At 44.6% G+C, this 25,096-nt stretch overlaps 2 protein-coding genes across 3 annotated transcripts in view; one reads left to right on the forward strand and one right to left on the reverse strand.

Moving 5' to 3' along the window:
• Nucleotides 1-14,124, forward strand: part of LANCL2 (LanC like glutathione S-transferase 2) — a 29,838-nt gene extending 15,714 nt beyond the window's left edge. The window contains exons 6-9 of the mRNA XM_082752573.1: nt 3,388-3,570; nt 5,898-6,074; nt 9,137-9,209; nt 11,024-14,124. Of these exons, the coding sequence (XP_082608699.1) occupies nt 3,388-3,570; nt 5,898-6,074; nt 9,137-9,209; nt 11,024-11,139 (549 nt within the window). The 3' untranslated portion in view covers nt 11,140-14,124. The remainder of the gene's footprint in view (nt 1-3,387; nt 3,571-5,897; nt 6,075-9,136; nt 9,210-11,023) is intronic.
• A 6,438-nt stretch (nt 14,125-20,562) lies between these two features.
• Nucleotides 20,563-25,096, reverse strand: part of VOPP1 (VOPP1 WW domain binding protein) — a 66,009-nt gene continuing 61,475 nt past the window's right edge. For both annotated transcript variants that reach the window (XM_082754615.1, XM_082754614.1), the window contains exons 4-5: nt 24,730-24,866; nt 20,563-21,012 (exon numbers count right to left, since the gene is read on the reverse strand). In XM_082754615.1, coding sequence (XP_082610741.1) covers nt 20,831-21,012; nt 24,730-24,866 — 319 coding nt within the window. In that variant the 3' untranslated portion in view covers nt 20,563-20,830. The remainder of the gene's footprint in view (nt 21,013-24,729; nt 24,867-25,096) is intronic.

A 25,096-nucleotide genomic window follows, 5' to 3' on the forward strand; every position in this document is an offset into this window, starting at 1 on the left:
GTACATCCTTGTCCCGCAGTATTTTATACCATCTGCTTGTGAATATGAGTGTGTTGCATTTCAGAGCCCCAGAGGTCTAGAAGCTGAAGTTTCCTATCCTCAAGAAAGTCAGGTGTCTTCCCTCATCCTCATCTTCATACCCATCAGAAGTAATCTGATGCCTACAGTCAGGCTAGCTAAATATTAATTTAATCACCACCCATTAGTCCTATTTTCATTTATTTTCTGTTTTTCAGTGAGTGTATCACTGATGCCTTTTATCCTTCTGCCTTCCATGTCCTTCATCTTTTTCCCTGTGATTTTTTTTCCCCCTCATTATTTTGAAGTTCCTGGAAAAACTGTCCTTAATCACGCATTCATCTTCAATATGCTCTTCTTACTTTTATACTCTCGTATTCCTTCTTTTCCCCTTCTCTGCTTGAAAAATCTAATGTTCCTGATTGTGTTTATGACACCTGCTCTCCTCTTCCTGTTCTGAGATTCTTCTCTTTTGTATGCCTCCGTTTTCGAACACTTAAATCCATTCCCTCCCTGCTCTGAGATTCTCAAACCAGATTATGATGTTTTTCAAAACAGACCTGTACATGTTTTCTAATGCTGTACAATCTGAAAACAGAGCCTTATGTTTCATTACAGAAGATGGCCACAGAGCTGCAAAATCTGTATCATACCTTTCTCTGGTTTTGAAAGGTGCCGCCAGTCTGTGTACCTTTGTTAACGGTAATTTTCTTACCAGCTCATGCAGAAATTACTTTCCTTCAGGCAAGTGGAAAGAAAGTACATCCTCTCCTCACAGCCTAGAGGTGTGTACAAATGTTCATTGCAGAAGTGACTGAGATGGTATTAGCTGTTGCCACTTCTGTCAGCCATTCCTCATTTGCAAAAGATGTGGTGACTTTTCCCCATCTGTTTCAGATTAGCTCACACCACTTCCACCAGTAGCTCAGGCTAAAGCAGCTGACTTTGCTGTGGAAGTAGCTACTGCTCTGCTGCCTGGGGTCCATGTCTTAACATCACTACAGCTGTTTTCTGCAGTGACCATCTGACTGGGGCCTCAGGATGCTCTGATTTACTATGTCCTTATCTTCACTTCCTGATGCCTTTGACAGGGTGGTCCACACCCTTCCAGTTACCTTGTCTTCTGTGGCTTCCTTTTTTCCTCACTAGATTTTTCTGAGGAACTTCTGTTCCTTTAAAGAAGTCTCTTTAAATGCTCCATCCTTCATTTGCTATTCGAGGTTGATACCAGAAATAGTTGTGCAGTGCTTTTTGGTTTAAGCAGAAGCTACTCTGTCTACATGGGAAAATCGTAAATATCTTTTCCTTTACATATAATTGCTGCTTTTCCGAATTACCACAAAGCCATTGTTTATGCAGCATTAGATTACTGTCTTTTCACTGTACATTAAACATTGTGAGTCATACAGGGTTGAGTCATCTGCTGCAGAAGATGGCACACTGGAGTCCATCCTTCCCCCCACCCCTCCTACGCCATTACTCTGTATTTTCAGCAACGAATTCACGAGATGGTTTGTTGGGTGGTTGTTTGATAACAAAGAAGGCGTCCAGCATAGCAGCAGAGATGTGAAAGCCACCGATCATTTCTATTTAACACCTTTATGAGGGGACACGTATTGCAGAATCTGCTTGCAGAAGACTGCTGGAAGAATAAGAGCTCAACAGTGTTAAATTATTCCTCCAGGATGCAGAGGGGCATATTCTGATACTCTAGCAAGGGAGTCTCTAGCCCTAGCCTCTTTCACTAACACCAAGACAAAGATGTCTGTCTGTCATTGCTCCTGGCCAGATAGTCAGGACGCACACCACTAGGTTATTTGATTGCTGATGACACTTCAGTGCTGAAAACCTCAGCAGTTTAGGAGAAGGGACACACTTGTGCTGAGGTCTTCGTGGAAGCACAAGTAGAGAAGGAAGGTGTGTAAAGATCTTTGCTCTTCTTGGATTTACCTCCCAAGGACGAGCACAAGCTCAGTGAAGCCCTGGGCTATGCTTGCCTTGCACAGCTCAAGACTGAATAGCAGTTATTGCTGGTGCCTGCCTTTGCTTTCTGCTGCAGGTTTCCCCTGTGAAATGAGACTCCTGAAACAGGGACCTTTTCATAACGCGGAGGTCAGTGTCTGTGTGAGGGCTGATGAAGATGTTCTTCATGAAAAGCTGATCTATATTCAGATCTACTTCCAGTTAGCAGCGTGAAGGTGACTGCTCCACTCAGAAGAGTGCAGAGGTGGAGTTTGCTCTAGGGAGCCAGTGGGTAGGAGCTCAGCAGAGATTTCCAAGCTGAGGTAAAGTAGAGGCTTCTGGCTGTTTCAGGTTACAAAAAATGCAGCTATTGAAAATATTCCTTCATTTAGCTGTAGGACTGTGAATGGTAGCAGCATGCTCACCCATTGAATGCAAATGTGCTGGAGCTGGTAGGAAACAGTAAAATTGTAAGACATAATTAGCAAAGTTATAAAAAAAAAAAAAAAAAAAAAAAGCTAAAAAGCTCAGTTATTAGTTTCTGTAGTCTCCAATTTCTGCAGTTGTTCCCACAGTGTGCTGGAATTCCATAAATCCTGTAGGCTGTGTAAAAATAGAGAGCTTTGTTATGAAAATACTGTGAAAAAGGCTGTTAGAGGAAGGAATATCAACTAAGAACCCAACAGATACACAGATTCTAAACTTTTAATTGCAGGGAGTGCGCAGTTTGGATGTATTTGCCTCTTGGAAAGGACATAAGCTAAATAGAAGAAATGGAAAAGAAAAACTGAGAAGAGCAATCTAAGCATAAGTGTGTAGAGCAAAGACATTTAGTCACTTTGCGAAGTAGCTGTTGCTTTTGACATTAGAAATGCTGATTTATAGTCCATAGCTTCAGGGAGTTTTGTTTACGATGGAAAACTTTATAAAACTTCGCTAGGTATGCCACTACCTACACTCTTCTTCATTTATTGGGAAATAGGACAGGTTTGTCTACACTAGCTATTTTTAAAACATTTAACCAGGTGTGTTTTAAGAATGTATTATAAGCAGCTAATTTATAAAACTGCCTTTCTCCTGATGTGCTTTCTCTATACAAAGGTGGAGGCCTGGGAGCCTTGGGGTCTGCATTCTGTTCTCAGTTCTTCCCAAGTCTTTCTGTGTCACCTCAAGTAAGGCAGGTAGCAACTTGGTGCCCCAGTTTCTTTGTCTCTACAGCTGCTGTAACACACTCTTCATAAGGGTATTGCGAGCAGACATTAATTAAATCTGTGTGAAGTGACGGAAAGTATTTGGGATATAGAGCACATATGTAGGGTACTTGAAAATAGGACACGTAATGAAGTGTTGGTACGTGATTTGTTACTACTCCTGTGGTTTTGTTTCTTCTTTCTGTGTTGTCTTCAGCCAATTGCAAACGTGGATCAGGAGACCCTGACAGAGCTGGTGAAGCCGAGCATTGACTATGTTCGTCATAAAAAATTCCGATCTGGGAACTACCCATCCTCACTGAGCAACGAGACCGACAGATTGGTTCACTGGTGCCACGGTGCCCCTGGAGTCATCCACATGCTCATGCAAGCTTATAAGGTGAATCATTCAGTGTTTATACAGACCTGTATTTTTACAGACACCTCTATGCAGTCCTGTTGGATTGTAAGGCTTGCATTTTAAGTCCTTCTAGATCTAGGCTTTCAAACAAGAACCCTAGGCTAGGCACCTAAACATCTCAAAATCCTTGCATAAGGAAGTTTGTAAAATTAGTGGGTAAAATTGCTTCTCAGGGTGTAAGTAGTTACTAGACTTCAGGTTTTCTTGGAAAAGGGCCATGCATTTAAATGACTTGATATCAGAGTCCTGGTTCTGAGAACATTGACCTAAATTCTTTGAAACTTTATCCTAGGTGCTCTAAGAATTATGTTGGTTTTAAAAAATGAAGGTTCATGTGTCTTGCTAAAGAATGTCTTCCATAAATTACTCCATTATTAAGATACAGTACTGGAGAACTTTGTCAGAACAAAGACTGCAGGCCCCTTACAGGGCATAAATATAACCTCCGAGCTACCGTGAGCTACTGTTTGCTCCTCTCCATCCTTAAATAGGTTTGCTATCTCTTTGGAGTTGTGCACTTTTTATTTGCATAACATTTGAAAGCATGCCATTTAATTACATTTATGCAAATTAATTCCTTCTCTTGACAGCCCTCCTTGGCAGATTCCCTGGTCGGCCTCAGGGTGGGCTGATGAAAAACAGGTTTGGTTTATGGAATAATTACTTGTGCTGCTACCTGAAAAGTGAACTATAAATCTCTTAGAGTGCTGCTGAATACAGCAACAATCGCAATTGCTTTTCCTTGGGACTGTGGTAGGAGGCTGACTTAATACTGCAGTCCTTTTTTTCACTTCTTTCCCAGTGCAATGCTTTCCCCAGCAGAAAATCTTTTCCAAGAGATAAGAGGGAGAGGACCAAGTTCTGCTTAGCAGCCTCCTTTCTGTTCTCTTTTTATGTTTAAGGTGATGGGACGTATGACAGTTTTCTTTTTCTCCTTAATCTGCTTTTTGAGAAAGTTACAAGAAAAATTGGAGCAGGTTTTTCTAGCTGTGCTTTCACACCAAGCACAGGGACTTGTGATAGCAGACAGCAGCGTTTGTCCTGGAAATCGAATGCTGTTGCCAGGCCTTCGTTTGAAGCTTTACAACTGAGTAGCTGGCAAACCCTATTCATAGAGAGGGACTTTCTTTATCAAGCTTGTGGATTTAAGAATCCTGCACGTTAATTGCTTCTGTTACTTCATTAAGTCGCATCTGTGAAGAGGAGGCCATCTCCAAAGGACTGTGTCTATAGCAGTGCATCAGTTACTTTCTTTGTCTTGTTGATCTGTGGTGTGACCTAGGCAAAGGGGAGTACAGAGAGGTCTTACAAAAACAGAAGTCAGTGGTGCTGTTCGCTTTGGTGTTTTTGTTTTTTTCTGCTGCCTCAATGGACTCTCTGTGCATCTAAAATGCACTTCAGTTGCAATGTATTTTGTAAAATTGGTCCTTTGTCCAGCTGGCCAGTACCTCATGAGTATTTCCAATATAAATACTAGTCAAGGTAATGGATTGTTCCTACTTGTACTTGGGATAGAGGAAAGAGCCCTGTCTATGCAAAGACAGATTCTCGTGCATTTTTCGACACGGAATTGAAGGCAGATAGTGAGTAACCAGCAGGAATTAATCAGAAAGATCAGGAACTTGCCCTTTAGGACCAGATTTGATGGCCACTATTCTGTTACATTTCTTGGAGTCAATAATTACTTTTCTGTCTTTCAAATCAAATTATGTAGTGGTTGGGAAATAGAGGGGAGAAGCGAAAAAGGATCATGTACCCTGCAAATAGATTACAGGCTGTGGAACCAAGGACCTCGAACTTAAGGGTTTTTTTGTTTTTACTAATTTCAGAAAGAAAAACTTGAGTTTATACAGACCTGTATTTTTACAGACACCTCTATGCAGGCCTGTTAGATTGTAAGGCTTGCATTTTAAGTCCTTCTAGATCTAGGCTTTCAAACAAGAACCCTAGGCTAGGCACCTAAACATCTCAAAATCCTTGCATAAGGAAGTTTGTAAAATTAGTGGGTAAAATTGCTTCTCAGGGTGTACGTAGTTACTAGACTTCAGGTTTTCTTGGAAAAGGGCCATGCATTTAAATGACTTGATATCAGAGTCCTGGTTCTGAGAACATTTTATTTTTCCACACAGAGAAATGAGAAACAACTTGGAAGAAAAGCAAGTCTATGATGGTTGGAGTCTTAAAATCCAAAATAAACTATATATGTAAAACTCCATCTCCATAGCAAAACATCTTCCAGGTCCAGGATCACTTTGTAATCATTAATACTTCAATTTATATGTTTATTTTCTGTTTTTGTTCCACAGACTTTTAAAGAGGATAAGTACTTGAAAGATGCCATGGAGTGTAGCGACGTCATCTGGCAGAGAGGTTTACTGAGAAAAGGCTACGGGATCTGCCATGGTACTGCTGGCAATGGCTACTCCTTCTTGTCTCTCTATAACCTAACTCAGGACAAAAAGTACCTCTACCGAGCTTGCAAGGTGAGCTCTGCAGCATCCCAGCAAAGTCACTCGTCCCCTTCATGTGTTTCATGCACTTCCATTTCGTGCCTGTGCAGTAAATAGAGTGATCAGGCTACGTGTGGAGCTGTCTCGGGGGGACGAGAGTGCACCACCACGTGCTCCCCATAACTCACACGTTTGGGTAGACGACTTCAGCTGTGTATGTGGGCACTCGCATCTTAGTGCAAAGAATGGTTGAAAAAACGCACAAACGCACTTTGCTGTGCTGTAAATAGAGTCGGAGAATCAGCCTGCCTGAACAACAAGAGATGAATGTTACATGGTGCTAATTATTCCATTGAGAGATCTACTGTCATCCTCAGCTCCTCCAGCGATACTGTTAGTAGTCCTTTGTAATTATTTGTTTTCAGACTAGTGTCTGTTTGGGGCTTTCAGAGCTCTGAATTGCAGTTATTAAATTGCTCACTTAGGTTTTTTTCATTAATACAAATTGCAGAGAAAGACGCAGTCAAAATTTTTCCATTGGGAGCATCCAGGTTCTGCTATCAGCTCTCACTGTGCTAGCAATTGACAAAAGAGAAGGCTTTCTCTGCCTCTGTTTCTTGGTTTTTGGTTTTGTTTTGTTTTCTACTTAATTCACTGATAGTGGGTTTCATGCTGCATACATAGCTACTCAACTAAGGTCTATCTAAAGGTAGAGCAGTGGGAAATTTGATGAGTTGCTTTCAAGGTGTTCTCAGATGAGTCACGTGTAAAGCTATTGCATTCACCTCTACTGTTAGCCTGTCCACCATCAGCAGAGCTTTACAAAGTGGCTGTTCCTGTCACCTTATGTTTACATGTGCGTCAATCTGTGGGGACACATGTATGCATACACGCGTCTTGGAGAATGCGATAAGCCCCTAATACTGCCATGGCAAATGTGTGACCTTGTTGTGTGTGAACTGATCCTCTGCTGACGTGTGAGCCACGCTACCAAGCAGGCATTGCTTTCAGCACTACAGTTGGGCTCTCCCTGTCATCCTCCACTTCCATACATTTCCTGGGGCTCTGTGCAGCATTAGCAACTCCTGCTCACGCTGTATTTCTTGCCTGGAGGAACCCTGTAGCTCTGTACAAAGCTAGAGGAAAGCAAGCATACCGGAATCAGAGCCAAAGAAGGAGGACACTCAGTTAAATACCTAAAATTCCTTTGAGGAGGAACATGTGGCAGTGAGCCAAAGGCTGTTTGCTGGAAGTGCCGAGCACGGTCGGGTCTGGCAGCACACTTGTTGCCATTCTGCATTTTAGCACCTGCAGTGTTCAGTCAGGCCCCCTAAGCTCTTGCAGGGAAAATCTTGAAATGGGCAAAGGAGTTTGTTTATCTTTGGCATTCTTGAAATCTTTTCTTTCTGAGACAGAGCATGCAGGGAAACAAACGTGCTGCTGGCATCCTGGGCTCCAGAGAGCATCCAAGCCCCTCATTTTTTTTTTTTTTTAATTTTTTTTTCCTTATTTCAAGACAAACGTTCAGAGGTCTGAAAGGCTGTTTCTCGATGGCAAGCTTGTTCAGCCTGTGTGACAAATAATGGCAGATGTCTTTGTACTAGAAGAGATTTCTTTTTCCTTGGTTTAACAAAGACATTAATATGGTTTATTGGATCTACAAGGTTTACCAAAGCTAAGGATTTATAAACAATGATTCGTTTAGTAGCCTGGGGATGCATTTTTGTTATTTCTGTTGAAGTTCCCAGGCTGGCAATAATAATTATAAAGGCTATTATGCAATAAGATGTGGATGTTGCAAGAATTGATTGTAGTTCAGAAACATGCCATAGACACGTTCTGTCCTCACGTAACAGAGAAGGCTACAAGTTTGGTTTGAAGATCTATAGGGGGGCCCAAAATACTTCTTCATTGCTCAATAACCGTGGACCACAATGTTTGTGTTTGTGAGTTCATTGCTGGGTTTCCTCAAGACATTCTCACGTGGACACACACTCACGTCCCAAGTGATGAAATCCATTCCCCAGTAAATACTTAAAGAGAACAGAGGGAGTGGGGGAAGGCTGGGAAGGGGCAAGATACCACTCTTTATCCTCCTGTTCAACAGCTGATGGTTCTGGGAGCCTATTCATATATCACATAGCTCCAACCGTGGAGCCTGAGCACCCTCTAGTGAGTATGATGAGCTGTGTTCTGTAGCAGGCTCCCAAAATCACAGGGGAAGCAAGGAGAGTTCTCTTGGTTCTTTGCTCTGCAGGACTCTTGTACTTTTAGCACCGTATTTTGCATAAGCAGCAGTTTGCTTCCAGGCACAGAAATGCCAGGGGAACATGTGGGCCCCGTGTCTGCTCTGGGGAGCCATAAAGGAGAAATGGATTGTTGCTCTTAAATTGATCCAGATGGGGTTTGTAAGTAAGGTATGTGTAGTGGCTACTGCAGCAGCGCTGATCAAATACGAGAAAGACATTGTTAACTTGTTTTTAAAAGGTATTCCATCCTCTGCAACAAAATATTGACCACCATAATTGTCTAACTGTATTTATAACGATTTTTTGTGAGGCTTAGGGAGAGAAAATAGATAAAGCTAAGTAATGGCAGCTGGAGATTTAATACTCTAAATCAGCGCATGGAAGTGGAAGAAAACAAACGCAGTTAATAACTCTCAAGTCCTTAGGAGGTAGATAAATTAAGTGCCAACACAGATAGGAACTAATGTTACGGTATTAGAAAATTTCTGCCCTTGAAACTGTTCATAGCTGTTCTTGCAGAGCTCTTCATTGATGTGTAGTGGGATTGTTTTTTTTCTTTTTTTTCTTTTTTTTTTTTTAAATCAGAATTAAGTACAACCCAACTAATTATGTTGTTGTGGAGCTGAAACTCCTGCTGTGGAAATACATATCCTAAAAAATAATTGCAGCCATGTTACGGATGAAGTGAGACAAATTAATCTTGAATGGTGATTCCTGCATTGTTTCTCTGCTTACACTATTTTACATTTAGTAGCTATTAAAGTGCCTCCCCATGCAGATATTTAAGCTTGTGTTTAGCAGTCTTAAGTTTAAAATAAATGAGCAAATATTTTATGTCTTCCACAGTTTGCCGAATGGTGTTTGGAATATGGTGCACACGGATGTCGTATTCCTGACAGACCTTATTCTCTCTTTGAAGGTAAGATGATGGTATTGCAGATGGTGTTGTGTTGTATAGGATAGAAAGGATACCTTGCAGTTTTGGTACGTGCTTGGGAGTTCAAAAATCTTGGGTAGTTCCTTTACTATTACAAAAAGAAAACAAAAAAAATGCCAGCACCTCCCTCCTCCAAAGGATAAAAAAAAAAAAAAAAAAAAAAAAAAAAGCATCCCCTACCTCCTGTCAAAACTTTCCCTTCTGGTTGCATTTCACCAGTTTGCAGTGTAAAGCCAGTGGCACTGTCATTCTTAAATAAAATTCTGCTGTGCTGATGGCCTCTCAGTTTAAACCAAATGAAAGTCCAGGCAACACTTCTGTGTTGGGGGTGTTGTCCAAGAGGGACAGGATAGAGGAGCAGCCATGGGCAGGGGGTCTCAGAGCAATTACTGGCCTGAAGGAACTGGACCTTTGCTGCTGAAATAGTAACACAAGAAAAAGCTATTTTATAATATGAGCCAAGATCACCAGAACAAAAAGAGAAACGCAGAGTTCTTACGGGCCTTTCTGTAAGTTTAAAGGTGTTCCTAAATCCTTTCCTAGAGCTTTGTATATTTTCATTTGTAGTTTATTTTCTATGTCCTATCTCATCCTGATGTTTTAGAAACGCAGTAGCAAGGAATCATACATAGAACAAGCAGGATTTCAAATAGTGCTGCTGCTCTGAGAGCAGGAGCCTAGTGCGCCATCTATCACAAATACGTGAATTTACAGCAGACTAAGTAGGATTATTTTACAGGTAAACCAACCTGAGGTATAAATGCAAAAGAGCAGTAGTTATAAGTAGTTATATGCAAATACAAAAAAAAAATATATCCAAATACAGAGTTACTTTGTTAATGTTTATGAGAAAGAAAAAGTACAAAGATTCGTATTCTTTGTAAGATATCCCTTGTATGCATTTATAGAAGAAAAAAACAGACACAGAGTCTGTAGTACAAGAGCTTTGGAATTTGTTGAGGTGCAGTAATTCCAACAGTAGTTAGGATGATTTGTGCTTTAATGCTGACACAGATTTTATTTTAGTTTTTCATGTCAGTGTTTTTTTTTTTCGAAAGATCTAGAAGCCTCAAATCTAAAACAAAAAAATCTGAATTTTGTTTGCCAAAAGTGTGCTTGAAGTTGTCCATTTCAGCACATATGCGCATCCATGCACATTTTAATGGAAAGTTGCACGTGGTTCTTATGGAACTGTCATAATCACTTCATTTCTGTCAGATGCCTGTATTTAAGGAAAGCTCCTTTCTTTGTACGTGCTCAGCTGATGATGCAGTAGGATCTTAGTGTGATCATAAAAGTGAGCTTTCATTTGCATGCTGTCTTTCTGTAGGGTAGCTCACCCTAGTAGTTTGTCGCCCTATGAGTTTTATGAGATGGTGCTGGTGCAGAGTCTGGATGCCCTCTTTATAAATAATGAACGAATGAATCAGTACATCACAGCAGTAATAAATTTTGCCTTTGTTTTTTTTAACCAGTGAAATGACCAGGGAGAGCTGCTGAAATTATGAGACAGTCCAAATTGGCTTTTACTTTTTTGTAATTGAAGTAGCCTTGAAGTTGTGCCTCTGAAACAACAGCAGCAGAGAGAACTCTGCTATTGCCTCCATCTTTTTAAAATGAAACTTGATTTCCTAGGCAAACTACAGGTGAGCATCCCTTTCTAGCGGCCCTAAGTTCACCAGTTCAAAAAAGACCTCACAAGGTGCTAAGTTCAAACAGATGCGATTGCCTTTGTTGTCAACTATGCTATTTTCATGTCCAGGATGCACAAAAATCACTTTCTCATTACATTTTAGGAATGGCTGGAGCTATTCACTTCCTCTCAGATATTGCAGTACCGGAGACTTCCAGGTTTCCAGCGTTCGAACTTGGTCCTCAAAGGAGAGAAAACAAAGTGGAGCAGGACAGCTAAAAGATTCTTTTACAAGTAAACTTGATGCCAAAAGAGACAAGACTGTTTAGTGCCTCTGATACTGAACCAACTCGACCCTAGCTGACGGATGGATAAACCCCGTTTCTCACTTCCCCTGCCCCAAGGGACCGCGAAGTCATTAGCGCATGAATGAGAGAAGCCACCTCTAAGTTCTGTTAGTGACACCTTCACACGTAGGACAAGAGAAGTCAAATTTTGAACTTTCTCTCTTTCGTTGTATTTGTCTTCTCCGGGTCTTCGACATGCTCTGCATGTTTATTGGTGTTGTCTGTTGATTCGAGTCTTTTGTTGTTAGCAGAGAGCTGTTCTTTGTGTGAAGCTCTGTCCTGTACCTTCGTGCATGCAACACAACAGCACTGTCGCTGACCCCTAACAGCAGTGTTGCTTTCTGCAGTGTGGCTAGCCAGCGAGCTCCACTTCACGCCAGAGAGTTCACTGTAAGACAGAGCCCAGCTTCACTGGTGAGCTGGCAGCTTCAAAACGATGAAGAAATTGTTTTGTGTTCATAGTTTTCTGCATTCTTCTCCATGGTCCCTAGAAGCTGAGGCGATGGAGATCAGCTTTACCTGGTGAAGTGGTGTGATGATTTTCAGGAGCGTGTCAGGTTGGAGAGGGCCTGAATTTTCTTCTGCCACTGATTTGGGAGGGATTTTTGTTGCTTTTTATGTTGTTGTTGAAAACCTGAAAGAGCAGCTGCCTGCACCTGATTAGCGTGGTAGGCCCTTAGCACAAGGAGATGCTCTGCATGGCGTGAGCTGAACAAACTGCAGGCAGAGTTATCTGTGCTTCCCCACTCATGTGCATGGGTTTGTAATACACCTCTCTCAAGCAGCACACAGTGTAGAAGGAGAGGGGGAAGTCAGGGCTGTTTCTCATGCGGATAGCTCAGGATGGTAACTTGTTCCTGAACCAAGGAGGTGATTTGTTCTGGGCCCTCCCGTTCCTTTCCTGGCCCCATTGCATTTAGCCCATGTAATATGACAGGAGCAATAAATACCAGCTGCTTTTGGAGGCTGCAGAAGATTAATGAGCAATATGTAAGCCATTGCTAGAAGCTGTAATTGAAGTTATTTCAAGTTAAAAGCAAGACAGAAAATGCCCTTTGCCCTTCGTTTTTGACTGTGCTGATAGTGCTTTGCTTCCCCCCGCGCTGTGCTGGCGTTGTGAAGCAGTGGGTCCTCTCTCTCTGCCGGCAAGGCAGTGCTCAGTTCTGCCTCCACCTGCTCGTATCAGTCCGGGAGGAGGAGCGGAGCATGCTGTAAGTGCACTTACAGCATCTTCATGCTTTCCAGGTAATAAGTACGTGTGCTGTTTGAGAAAGGTAAGTAAGCAGAGCACTCTCTCACTCGCTCAAGCTCTGTTGTCACTCTCCCTCTGCACCCTCTTGCCTTCCCCCCCAGACCCTCCTGTGTTGTGTCAGTCCAGCTGCTTATTTTAATTGGGACTTACACCAGGTGCGGATGTGACAGGTGGCTGAGACTCTGACCTTTCAGGTGCACATACGTGACCTGTGGGACATATGCTGAGTGCCAGTGCTTGCGGTCAGGCTTGGACATGCTTTGTTGCACCTGCATAAAACTCTGGCAGGTAGCAGCTGACTTCCTTGAGCTTTGTCGTATCTGTTGCCAAAGCCATTGGGATGCTAATAATATTTTCAGGATTTGGTTCTGCTGTTGCAGTAGCAACAGTTCCAGTGCTGGGAGAGCGTAAAAGTCATGGTGTAGCTCCTCCGCTGATTTGTCAAGCAAATCATGGAGCAGGGGAGGGATTTTTCCACCCCTCTGGCAAAGGGTAGGAGTTGGTGGGGGGCACTGAACCCAGCTGCATCTGTGCAGCCAAGCAGGAGGGAAATTGCTGAAAGGCAGTGGAAAGGAAGGGAGCTGCACAGCGAGCAGCTGTGGTGAAATGCACCTGAGCAGAGAGGCAGAAAGTGGTGGGATCAGAGCGGAACAGGAGGGATTGGTTACGGGAGGTAATGCACAGAGCATGCCAGCAGAGGCCAGCTCAAATGAGGTATTCTGCTCTGGCAAGCGTGCTGAGGTCTAACGCTGTATTTCTTTCTTCATCCTGTGGCTTACTGCTCCTCCTGGTAGCTGTTTCCTCATGTCCATGGAGGAACCTGGCCCAGGGTAACGTCTCAGAAATCCTAACAAAAGCAGACGTGGAGGTAGAAGGCAGCCCTGAATTTCTGTTCTGCATCCCCACTCCTTTTTCCTTCCTCTCTGCAAATGCAGAACATGCGAGGTGGGTTAAGAAGGAAGGGTGCATCCCTTTGGCAGGTCTGCAAGGCCCTCCTGCAAACACAGAAGCCACCAGCCATCCTGGTAGAGCTTGGACTGACACTTGCAGGAGGTAATTTTGGCTAGCTGGAACCCAAGGAGAATTAAAATTTAGTCTGGCTTTTAAAAAAAAATGTATGTATAGGTACATGCACCCTTAAAACTGTTTAATACTGAGCAGATCCTGGAGGTGCTTGAGTGCACCAGTGGATGTAATGAGCAAATCCAGCGCTAGCTCTTTCTGTACTACAGCCAGCCTTTGGCTGGGGTGAGGCCCAGCACCGTCCTTCTCCGCAGAATCACCCTGGAATTGAGTAAGCCTGGAAATGTCTCACATCAGGAAGCTTACGACTGCATCTGCCTTGTCTTCCTGACATGACTTTCCCCATGGCTCCTCCTCTCTGTTTGTTACAGCTTCGTGATACACAGGTGGCCCATTAAAATATTGTGCGAATGAGTGAAAAAATGCATTTCACCAAGACACTGTTTTCAGAAATCACATCAAACTAAAATGTGGAAACTGTCTTAATATTCCCTGGTTTGCTTTGTCCGTGTGTAGTAGTCCATCTGGTGCAAAAAAGCAGTAATGTTAAAAATGGAGATGCTCTTTAGGCAGAAAAAGAAGAAAAATGCTGATGTTTCGTTCTTTGGCTTTATTAGTAAAGATCAAGTTGTGTGGTGGTAATCTGTGTGCAGTTATTTTTTGGTGCTGTGCACCTTCCTTCCCTCCCGCACTGTGGTGTTTGAGAGTTGTTCCCCTGCTGGGATTGCTGAGTTGCCTCCTGGTTTCATAGTCCTGCAGGACAGAATGGAGACGCCAGACAATGGGCAAATCTTTTTCAACCTTCACTTTTTTCTACTGCTGAAGGCCTCTTTGCTGTCATTTCTCGTGGGTGATTTTAGTCTGGATTGCGTAGTACCTGCGTGCAACGTTTGCTTTCCTCCCTGGTCAGACAGGTCCCATTGAATGGTTTGCAGCTGCAGCTTTAATTGGGACTGATTTTAAGAGCACATACATGAAATCTCTCTGTTCAGCTGACTAACATCTTCTTTCCAGCTTTAAGACAGGTTGAGGTTTTTCTCTCGGTAGGATTTAACAGAATAAAAATTGAAGTGCACTGCAGTATATGTACAACAGTATTTCTGTTTCAGAAAGCCACTTTATAGCCCTCCTTCCCACTGAGAGCGACTGCTTTTTCTTTTGTTCTCTATCTAATAGCATTATTTCTGATCAGTAGGTAGAGGCCTGATCTGTACAAATTTATTTTCCTTCCTCTGGAGGAAGCTATTACTAGGAATATTAGAGAAGCCTTCCACACACTCAGAGTGTAGTTCTCAACCACCAAAGTGCTGTTTTCAGACAGTAAAGAGTAAGGTAGGAGAGGTGGGAGGAAACCTTTCTGCTGTGCCTCAAGTACTAGCTAAGCAGCAGTGTGCTGCCTGAGCCACATCGTGTCAGGGTGGTTTGACACAGCAGTCTGCTTCTCCTGGCCAAATCGCTCACTTTCTGCCCATTTGCTTTCATTTGTTTCACGTTGATCTGCAGGCGCAGGAGCCCAGCCCGCACAGCAGAGCGACCACAGTTTGCACGCAGGGAGCATCAGTGACGAGAGCTCAGCCACTGCTGCTCGTCCACAGCTGTAAACACACCTGCAAGCTATGAGATGAGCGAGGACTAGGCAGCAGGAGGTAGAAAAACACACCTATCCCTGTGACTTTCTGCGCTGCACAGAGCCAAAACAACACACAGGTGCAGCCAAGGGGCTGAGGGCTGCTTGTGCCTGTGCCTCTGCTGTCTCCAGACACGTCCCTTTTCCCTTGCTGCACCCAGCAGCTTGGGACAGTGGCTGCCAGTTGCACACCTCCTAGTTTTATTAGTAAATAATAGCATTATTTATTAATTGCTTTAGAGCAATTGCCTTGTGCTGGCTCTTCCCTTGCATGCTGTCTCTAGTAGCTTCCCTCTCATCACATACAGACTGTAGGATCCCCTACAGGGCATCAGGGGGGAGGGCTCCCACAGCCACAGGGCTGGCGAAGATCCTGGCCAGTTCTTTTACCCCGTGGATTAGCAGCGATGTGTTTCAGATAGATAAAACAGAAGTGTTAGATAATCCACTATCTGGCAAGGTGTCTGCCAAAACGTGGCTGCTTGTGTGTATGCATGTAAAGCCGAGCCATCTGTTTACTTGCTGTATGCAGGGAAGAAAGAGCAATACCTTCTTTGCTCCTTTGTGTACCACACAGGCTGGAGACTTTGTTGGAAAAAGATGTAGTCCCAGCTGTTTGTTTTCACAGCAGCGTAAACTGTCATAGGGCTTAAAAGAAAGAAAAGAGCAAAACACCACCCCCAAAACAAAAAAGCTTGTCATGTTATCGTTTTCCTGATGTGATAATGAGGCAGGAACAGCTGCAAGGCAGGGGCTGGTGGGAGCCCAAACAGAAAGGGCAGGGTTGGTGCCATCCTTGTCAAACCAGGTCCTATTTGCAGCACAACTGATTAGTCAGCTTGCTAATTATTGGGCCAGAAGGAAGCGGCTGCATTGTGCTGTAGGTGAAGTTTGCCCTTCTGCCAGCGACGAGGTGCTCAGTCACACCAGGAAGGAGGAGGGTGAGAGGAGAGGCATGAATGCATGCACAGGTATGCACAAATAATCCCACAGGTCAAGGAGCTTCAGTGGCCACTCAGCTGCTGCGCTGACTGCTGGTGATGAGGAGTGAGTGACTCCCCAAAGCAGTGAGCCAGGTCTGCACAGCACTCACTGCATTTCACCTGCTGCACTTCACCAGCGACTCCTTATTTTGTCTCCAGACAGTGACCAGAAAGCATAACAACTGCTCTCATATATGAGTGGCTGTTTTTTTGCCACTTGCTTGTGCTGGTATAAATCAGAAGAATAGCAGACATAGTGCCAGAAGGGCGGAGGATATTATCCAGCAGCTTAATTATTATTAAGCTTTTTGGGGGATGTGGGAGGAGGATGTGAGCAGAGTGGAAGGGGAATTGCTGCCTGAGAGCAGCAGCGTAAATGTTAAGCCTTGCCTTGCTCCTCATCAGCCCCAAGGTGCTCTGGCCACAGCCAGCTCTTACCTTCAGCATGAGCCTGAAGAAGTTTGTCCAGTGTCGACAGAGGCTGAAGGGGGAGCTTCAGCCTGTCTGCTGAAAGCAGCACTCGGGGCTGGTTTTCTTCTGATGGGAGAAATGAGCGAGGCATCAGCCTCCTGCTGTGGAGATGTGTAGCACAAACAAAAGGGGAAAATATCCTGAAGAAAATCTTGTCCTCTAGAGGACAGAATTGGGGTTGGTTTTCTGCCCAAACTGAGCAGTGAGCGCTGGGCCTGCAGTGCAGGGGCAGGCAGCGCACAACCAGCTCCCTGGTGCTGCCTGCATCCATCACGACAGAGGCGAGGGGAGGCACAGGATGCCTACAGACCCTCCTCGCCCTCCAGCTTGTCCCCTAAACCACAGCCTAAGAAGGTCTCTTCTGCCAAAGAGCACATTTGTAGAGCGGGGAGGAGCCTGCCCCTAGTGCTACCCTTAGCAGTCATCAGGCAGCTCATCCATTAACATAATCCAAAACAAAACCCCAGGTGTCTGTAGCCAGACCTGGCCTAAAGCAATGACCTGAAAGATGCTCAAGAAAGGAGCTCATCCCAGGGGAGCAGACCCCCTGTACACACACATCCACCACAGAGCCCATTTTTCCAACCAAGCCAACTGATACGGGACACGTTTTTTTTTGAAACTGCCGAGGTCAGGGAGCTTTGCTGGGTGGGTGAGGAGACAGCTCCTCCCTGCTCGGAGCCTAAGAAATGGTGCAAAGAGAAACACGGTGACTGTACCTGGGGGCACGAGCTGCACTCAGTGATCACAGCATCGAGGTCGCGTTCGTGAAGAATTAGCCCTGCCTCCTCTCCTGCTTGCTACACGAGAGATGATGCTTTTAATCTGCTCGTTAATATAAAGAGCCTTAAAAATACATCTCAGAAAAGAGCAGTGAAAATGGTTAGAGGTATAGCAACATCTAAACTTACTTGGAAAAGGCAAACAAACAAACAAAACCATTTCAAAGGAAAACCTGCACAAGTTTTCAGAGCAGTAGAAGCCTGGACTGTAGAAAGGCAAAGCTCGGCTGCAGCCCACCAACCCAGCTTTGTTTGCTAAGCACAAAGCTCAGCACGTACCTGAGCCACTTCACATTGTTGATATGAGCCTACAAAAAGTTACAGGGCTTCTCCCTTCTTTCTCCTTCACCATTTTTCGACCTAACATATATAAAAGATAAGGGAAAGGGGGATAAGAGGAAACCTAAACACTTCCAAAGGCAAAGCAGCGAGAGGAAAGGCATGTGAACAGCCTGCAAGTAATTCACAGGGATGCCCACACTGGTCCTGGCTTTCAAGAGACCAAGCAGTTCTGCTGGAAGAGGAGTGTGCATCTTCTAACAGGTAGTGTTATCCACCAGCGCTCACAAATAGAGCAACCAGGCTTCAGGAAAACTTCAACAGGAGTGGAACTTCAATGCACAGCATCAGAAATCGCTATAAAAGGTCTCTACTCCACGTTATCAAGAAGACATCTATTCTCAGAGGTACATGTAATGATATAAAACAACTCAGTATCTGCTAACATCACAAGTCTGTTGTCATTCTACTGACAGAACATGAAATGTTGGATTTAAAATATATAGAGAGTCTACACAACCCTAGTGACATACAGAGCTTTATATTTTGAAGAAAAATTTATAACTATGTGATGGACCTTATGTACAAAATGTACCTTTTCCTACCTTAAGTGTCCACTGAGCCTACACTGCAGATGTAGAAGTGAATGCTTCATCCCTTATGATGCAGAAAGGGAAAGCATTTTACTATCAAAACGTATCTGAAAAGTGTTTCTGCATTGCCTCGGGTTCAACGCAAGGGTGAGCAGAGGAGGTTCTCCAGCCTGCAGTATAGCAGGGATGAGGCAAGGCGAGCCCAAGAGCTCTCTGAGCAGCACTGAGATAGGAGAGGGGAACTCACAACTCTGCCCATTCCTTCTCGTCCTCCCATGCACAATGAAGTTCGTGCAGAAAACCCTGATATTAGCTAAGAAAATCAAAGCGTTCACTTGTCAGGCAGCTGTCTCCAGGTGTTTACAGGAGAAACTGGCATTTGATACGAGAAGCCATTTCCCTATTTCACAACTTCAAATGAGAGAGCCAAGTGACTGGAAAACAGCTCTGCCTATCGAAACACCTGCAATGACAGAAAGGTTATCCAATATTTGGCTCTAGGTACACCATTTGCTCCCATCAACTCTGGGAAACTCAGATTTTTGTCCTTCCCAGGTTCCCTGTTAATAACTTTCCAGTCAGAAGGCTCACCCAGCCTGCCTGCATTTCTTCATTTGGAAGTGCAGTGAAAGAGAACAATGAAATAGTCTTAGAAAGCAGATGGCTGAATTGTAATCCATAAAGCACTCTCTGTAACAATAAGCAAGAGACCAGGCAAACTTCTTTCTGGAACAGAGCACAGGAATCTCGCTAGCACCACAGAAAGCGCACTGTCTCACCACACGCAGGGGTATTTTGCAGCCTAAGATAAAATTATTCAAAAAATTTTAATCGTATGATGAACTTAAGCAAAACTAGTAGGATATGGTCTGGGTGAACCCTGTGAGGATTGTAACGCAAGGGCAAACTCAGAGCGCAGATCTGCCCCTTGCATTGGCTCTGATTTCCCTGGAGTCCCTCTTGGTGAGGAATCAGCTCAGCAAAGCTTTGAAGATCTCTGAGGCCACCCGAGAATCCCCCATCCTTATGCACTTAGTAGAGCAGGTTGCAAACTACTTGTTTTCCCTCCCCTGTCACAGTGACTTCAGTGACAATTTCACCCAAGTTCTGCCGGAACGAGCTCCTCAGAGGTTCGCTCTGCTCCAGAGGACCGCTACCAGCACCACCAGCACCCAGAAGCACAGTGTCCCGTAGTGTTTTTCTGTTAGATACTCACGTTTATGACGAAAGGGATGCTCTTTCCCGTCAGTTCCACAAACCTACCTTTCTGCCTACGAACAAATACAAGCCACTGGCAAGCCCTAGCAGCGCAATAAAACCCTTGCTCCCTGAGCAACACAGGTCTTTGAATGACTCCAAATTACCTCGGTGACCTCTGTGCCCTGGCTGGAGATGGGTCTCAAAGCCCTCACAGGAAAAGGGAATCTGTTTCTTTGAAGGTGTCGACTTGTGGTCACTCAGATAGTCGGCCACAAGCACGAGATGACAAATTGGGAAACAAAGCAAAGCACACAAAGAGCTAACGCAAAATCAAACCATTTGTGCATCAGGTTAAGGAACTGCTCTTAGTCCCAAAAAGTTATTTATTTATCCTAGAGAGGAGAGCATTTTACAAATCCGTCACCCGGACGTGACAGCTCTTCTTTGTACTCTTTGTGGCAGCAGCCAGACCATGATAAAAAGTATTACTTCTCAGTGACAAAATTCCCATCAATTTCAAAGGGAAATGTGCTCCCATTCCCTCTTATTGTAATTGTTCTCCAAATTATGGACAAAAATCTTTGTATGCATTTCATTACTTCTAACCATTTAGTCTAGAGGCAGAAGCAGCAGCAGTTCAGAGGTTCTCACACTCCCCTCACCACCCCTGTTTAGGCCACCAGCCGTCTCACACAGTCTCACCTTTGGCAAAACAAGGGCAGCCAGGACGCAGCTCATGCAGGCAGAGTCCAGGTGGCGGCCAAGAACCAGGCGGCTCCTGGTCCTTCGTTTTCGGATGCCCCATTTCAAGTAGTGAAGGTCTCTTCCCTAGGGCACTTGGCAAAGCTGCTGCAGTGACTTAGCCAACCGTGGTGCCCCAGCGCCTCTCTGCTGTGCATCAGAACCAAGTTTGATAAGAAAACCACAAACCAAAAAGACGGTGGTCACATTTCTGGTAAAAGCATTGCCCTGATTTTTCTCTGTCTACTCGCTTTCTCTGTAGATTCCCTTAGGTGAGGGCATTTCTGCTGTGCTGAGAGAGTGCACATCGCTCTGAGGTTGCATAAAGAGCTGCGACCGGTAGCCTGCCACGATGCGCTTATACACGTGGTTGAAACAAACAATAAATAAAAGAGAAAGACATACAGGTTTTAAATATAGGTTTCCATTAAAAGCATTACAAAGACAACTTCTCTCATTTTGAAGACAAAGAAAAAATTCACTTCTACTGAAAAAAAAAATAATTAAAAATCACCCCTTTGCAAGTAACTTTAATGAGGGAAGGTGCAGGGGAGGGAGGGAGAGAGGACGCGGAGAACTAGCAAGTGTTCAAAAGGGCAGATGCCCACCATCTCGGTCATTCTGCAGTGGCACCTTCTTCTCACACAGTCAGGTCAGAGCGCCACAGAGTCCTCACGTGGAGGATTTCACCACCTGCTCGTAGGGGGGAGGCGGCGTGTTGCAGTAGGAAGGCGGGGGCGGGTAAACCGGGTTTCCCTGTGGGGAGTTGGGCTGGACGTGGAAAGCCATAGCCATGGGATTCATCACAGGTCCACCTGGATCTGTGTAGTACGGCACTCCAGGCTGTTGTGACCCTGGAAGAAAGAAAGGGAGAGAAAAGGTGTCAGCAGCAGCAGCAACGTCAGGCAGCAGTCATGCTCCTCTGGGGGCAGGAGAGACACAGGAGAGACCATGCAGCTGTGCTCTGCACGCTCACAGAAGCCTTCTCCAAGTGTTCACCAGACCAAGGACACGGAGCCATGCTTCTCCCATTCCAGGGAGGACCCAGACTGGCAGGACTACATTCACGTCTCGAGATTTCACCAAAAAGGTTAAATTTTGCAAGCCCTGGAAAGAACTCGGTGAAGTGAAGGGCACCACTGCCCCAGCAAAATGCCATTTGAAAGGGAGCCCGGCTCGGTTCTCCAGAGAGAAAGCTGTCATGCCTACAGAAAGGACTCTCAGATGGACCAAAAGGGGGCTCCCGTTGCACCTCCCGACTCAGGTGGAAAGTTTTCTGAGACAAAGAGGTCTTCAGAGATAATTTTCTAACATCCTGGGTTCTCCTGTACGTCAGAGCACATCTCAAACTGGCCCATTTCCCCCTAAGGCAGGATGTGGCTAAGGAGCAAACACGTACAAAGCAGCAGTCTGAGCTGAAGCCAATTACGGCTGGCTAACAAAATGGGACAATGTTGTTCAGCACAGATTAAATTTAGGAAACGACAGCGGAGCCTGCAGGGACAAGGAGCGGAAACTTACAATCAAACACTAAATTCCTTCATCGTGACACATGAGGAGTAACAGAGGGCGCTGCCATGAGGAGTGATGGAAATGGCACGTAACCCTCCTCAGACATCACAATGTCCAGTGGACGACTACCGAATGTAATTTTGGCAATTAAAGTCACAGAGCGGCTCTATCTCAATATGCTAATTGGTTTCCCTTTCTTCCTCTCTGTCTCTTTAAATAAGGCTGGACTGGAAGTGTATATCTATATATTATGACTGAGCAATGCACTTTCTTCTTTCGGTAGTAGTCTGTCTTTCCTATAATGAAACAGCCTCTAAGGGATTTTCAACTCAATCCTTCATCTTCATGACTTGCTGACTCTAGGACTCGGTATTGCCACAGAAGGAGCACAGCATCTCGAAGCTTTAGGCATCCTTCAGTACTTTAAGCATTCAGGAGGGACTTACGTAGCGCATCCGAAAATGCACCCGTACAATGTTAAGATCAGATTGTCCCAGCCATAATGCCCACAGATGCAGCTAATCCCAGAGCCTGGAGTCTGGCTCAGGAGTGTTTTTTTGGATGCTTATCAGCAAAGAGGACAGAAAGCAGATCGTGAATACAGTTATTTCCTTCTTAACAAGAAGGATTTTTTTCCTTTTGCCTATGTGAGCAAAAAAGGCTGCTCCACAGCCTCTCTTCCTTTGCTGTGGAGATGAGAAACCCCTGTCCTGCTTCCACCCGGCGTTGGCACGCAGCTGCAGGAGAGCCAGGCTGGGAAAAGGACCCACGTCCTCCTTCTCCAGAGTCTGTGCATCCTCTTAGCACAGAGCACTTTTTCTTAAGCTTTTTTGTTTAAAACTGAAATCCTGCTCAGCTCTGCAGTTTCCAGGTGCACAGGGAGAAAAAAGAAAAAAGAGGTAAGGTAGCTAGCTTGCTGCACTCTGGTTTGTTTGTTCTGTTTGTTTTTGTTTGGTTGTTTTTTTAGAAAAACTGGTGTTTTCAAACCCAGCGTTTTCACTGCATTTCTGCACCACCAGCTGTCCCTCAGAGCACACAAACCCAAAGAGGAAGCCATGAACTAGGGCACACGCAGCACCGGATCACAGCAGAGACAGCAAGGTGGTGCAGGAATTCAGGAAAGGCAGGACAGAAAGCGAGGAGCAGGGAAAGCACTTGGGATTGCTGAGAGGCTGACTCCAAGTTCAGCAAAACAAGTACAAAAAAAAGTTTTGGTGGGCTTAGCTCAGATCCCAAAGCTTTAAGAAACGGCAACAGCAATCTGGAAGTAGGTGGCACAAGCAAGCTACCAAAGGTCTGGTGCTTATTTTATGTTTGCCCACAATTTGTATTCCATGAGGTGTCATGAAAAACCAAAAACATGTTCTAAAATTAAATCTGGCATTCACCAATCCAGCCAAAGACGCTCCTTGTTTACATAATCTTGGAGTTATTTTTCAGGCTTAAAAATATCCCTTAGTTAGTTTCGTTCCCCGCCTCCAAACCTCCACTGCTGAAAAATAAATACTCTCTGGGGAAATGCGTGGAAAGCAGAAAAACAGATGCTGAATGGATGCTTTCCAAAAACAAAACGAAACAAAACAAAAACTTGGGATTTAAAAAAAAAATAAAAATGATTAGAGTGATAGTTTGTGTCTGTAACATCTCTTTACCCATTTAGACCTGTGACAGAGAGGGAGAGGTGCATGTCTGTGCACACACACTTAGGAATGCAAGGAAGAGCATTGCAAAAATCTGTACAAGGCATGCGCGTGTCCAACAGCACACATGATGGAGGGGAGAGCCTGAATGCTCCACCTCTGTACAGTGGTCACAGTCACAGCTCGCTAAAGTGGTTTCTATGACACTTTTCTAAGGAGGTTGTCTGGTGTGGCACAGAGATGGAACGGATCGGAAAATGATTTTTAACAAAGAAGTTAGAGGCAGCAAATTTCCAGAGAGATCTCCCTCTTCAGTGCAAAATACTCACTTGTATTTCCACTTCCAAGGCAGTGTGAAACAAAAACAAATTGCCAGTTCCCAAAAACTTGTCAGAAAAGGTTGTTATCCTCTGGCTTCAGCTCGCTCTAATATATCTTGTGACAAAATGACAGCCCGGGAGGAAAAGTGCCATTGTACCGAGCAAGCCTGCATATGTGTGCTTTCACAGGCAAGTGTGAGCACTGTCTTTTGCCATCAGGAGAGTGGTTAAAGATGTCTTGGCTTGGCCTTGCTGAGACTGGGAAAAGGCAAGCACCTGAAGGTGCATTCAGGCGTAACCTCAGCACTGCGCATCTTCCAGCTGGAGGCAGCTGGATTTAAATGCTCCCACCAGGTACAGACGTCTTCTGCTTACAGCTGGGTCTTAACTCTGCAGGATTCTGCCAAGCGGGGCTCCCTAACAGCCAGAGGGTAAGACCTAAGAAGCTTAGAAAGAGTCCTGCCAGAGAAGCCAGCCCTGTGCAGGTCCTCCTGCTGCTCACAGCCACGACTGACCAGCGAGCAATCGCACTGACAAAGGCAGAACATTGCCACAAAAAACCTCGCACAGAACATGGAAGGCAAATCAAAAAGAGACTTGCAATACTGCCAGACCACAGAAGAATAACATTGGGCTTTCCTTTACCCCTGCCAAATGTTACTAACTATATTTAAAACTCTTTTTTCATATTCCTCGTATGAAGAAAATGTCACTGCTGATTTTGGCTACCTGTCATCTTGTCTACACTGCAAAGTGAGCACTTGCCATCCCATGCATGGGTATGCCGCTGTAAAGATGCTAGGAACCGTAATGGGAGGGAACTGAAAGTCCCGTTATCCTGGGCTTCAAAATACTGTTGCACATCGCTGCTGCACGATGCCTTTTGGAAGGCAGAACTTCATTCATCAGAGGAGGTGGCCGAGTGGTTTAGTGCTGGGCAATTCCTTGCCCAAATCCCCCAGTTTTCAAAAAGCAAACCCACCCACCCACTCCCAGAGGAAAACAAACAAACAAATGAACAAAAACCAACCCATGCTATTTCTAATGCCTTGGCAAATGTGAGATATTAATGGAATTTGTTAAGTGAGCAGTCTCTGACCTGATGCAGTGTTGACTGGTTGTCTGGTGTAAGACACATTAAAAGTAGGTTCTTCTACTAGTGGAGGAGGGTACATCCGCCTTCGGATAAAGAAACCAGCTCCACAACAGAACAAAACTCCCATCATCAAAAGGAACCTAGGCAAAGAGAGGAAGGAGGTCAAAACCTACCTGCATTCAAACAGAGTTTGTTCACCGAACAAAGCAGAGTGCCGCCTGTCAGCCATCAACCTCTGGGTTTCTTAAATCACACAATCATTTAGGTTGCACAGCTTGGCTGTAGGGAGCAGACCTATGGCATTTGAGATCACCACATCTTGGGGTACTTTTGGACATACTGCGGACATTTCTTGCATTTTATATTACTG

Source organism: Aythya marila (genome assembly GCF_965140915.1).
Source record: "Aythya marila genome assembly, chromosome: 2".
NCBI lineage: Eukaryota > Metazoa > Chordata > Aves > Anseriformes > Anatidae > Aythya > Aythya marila.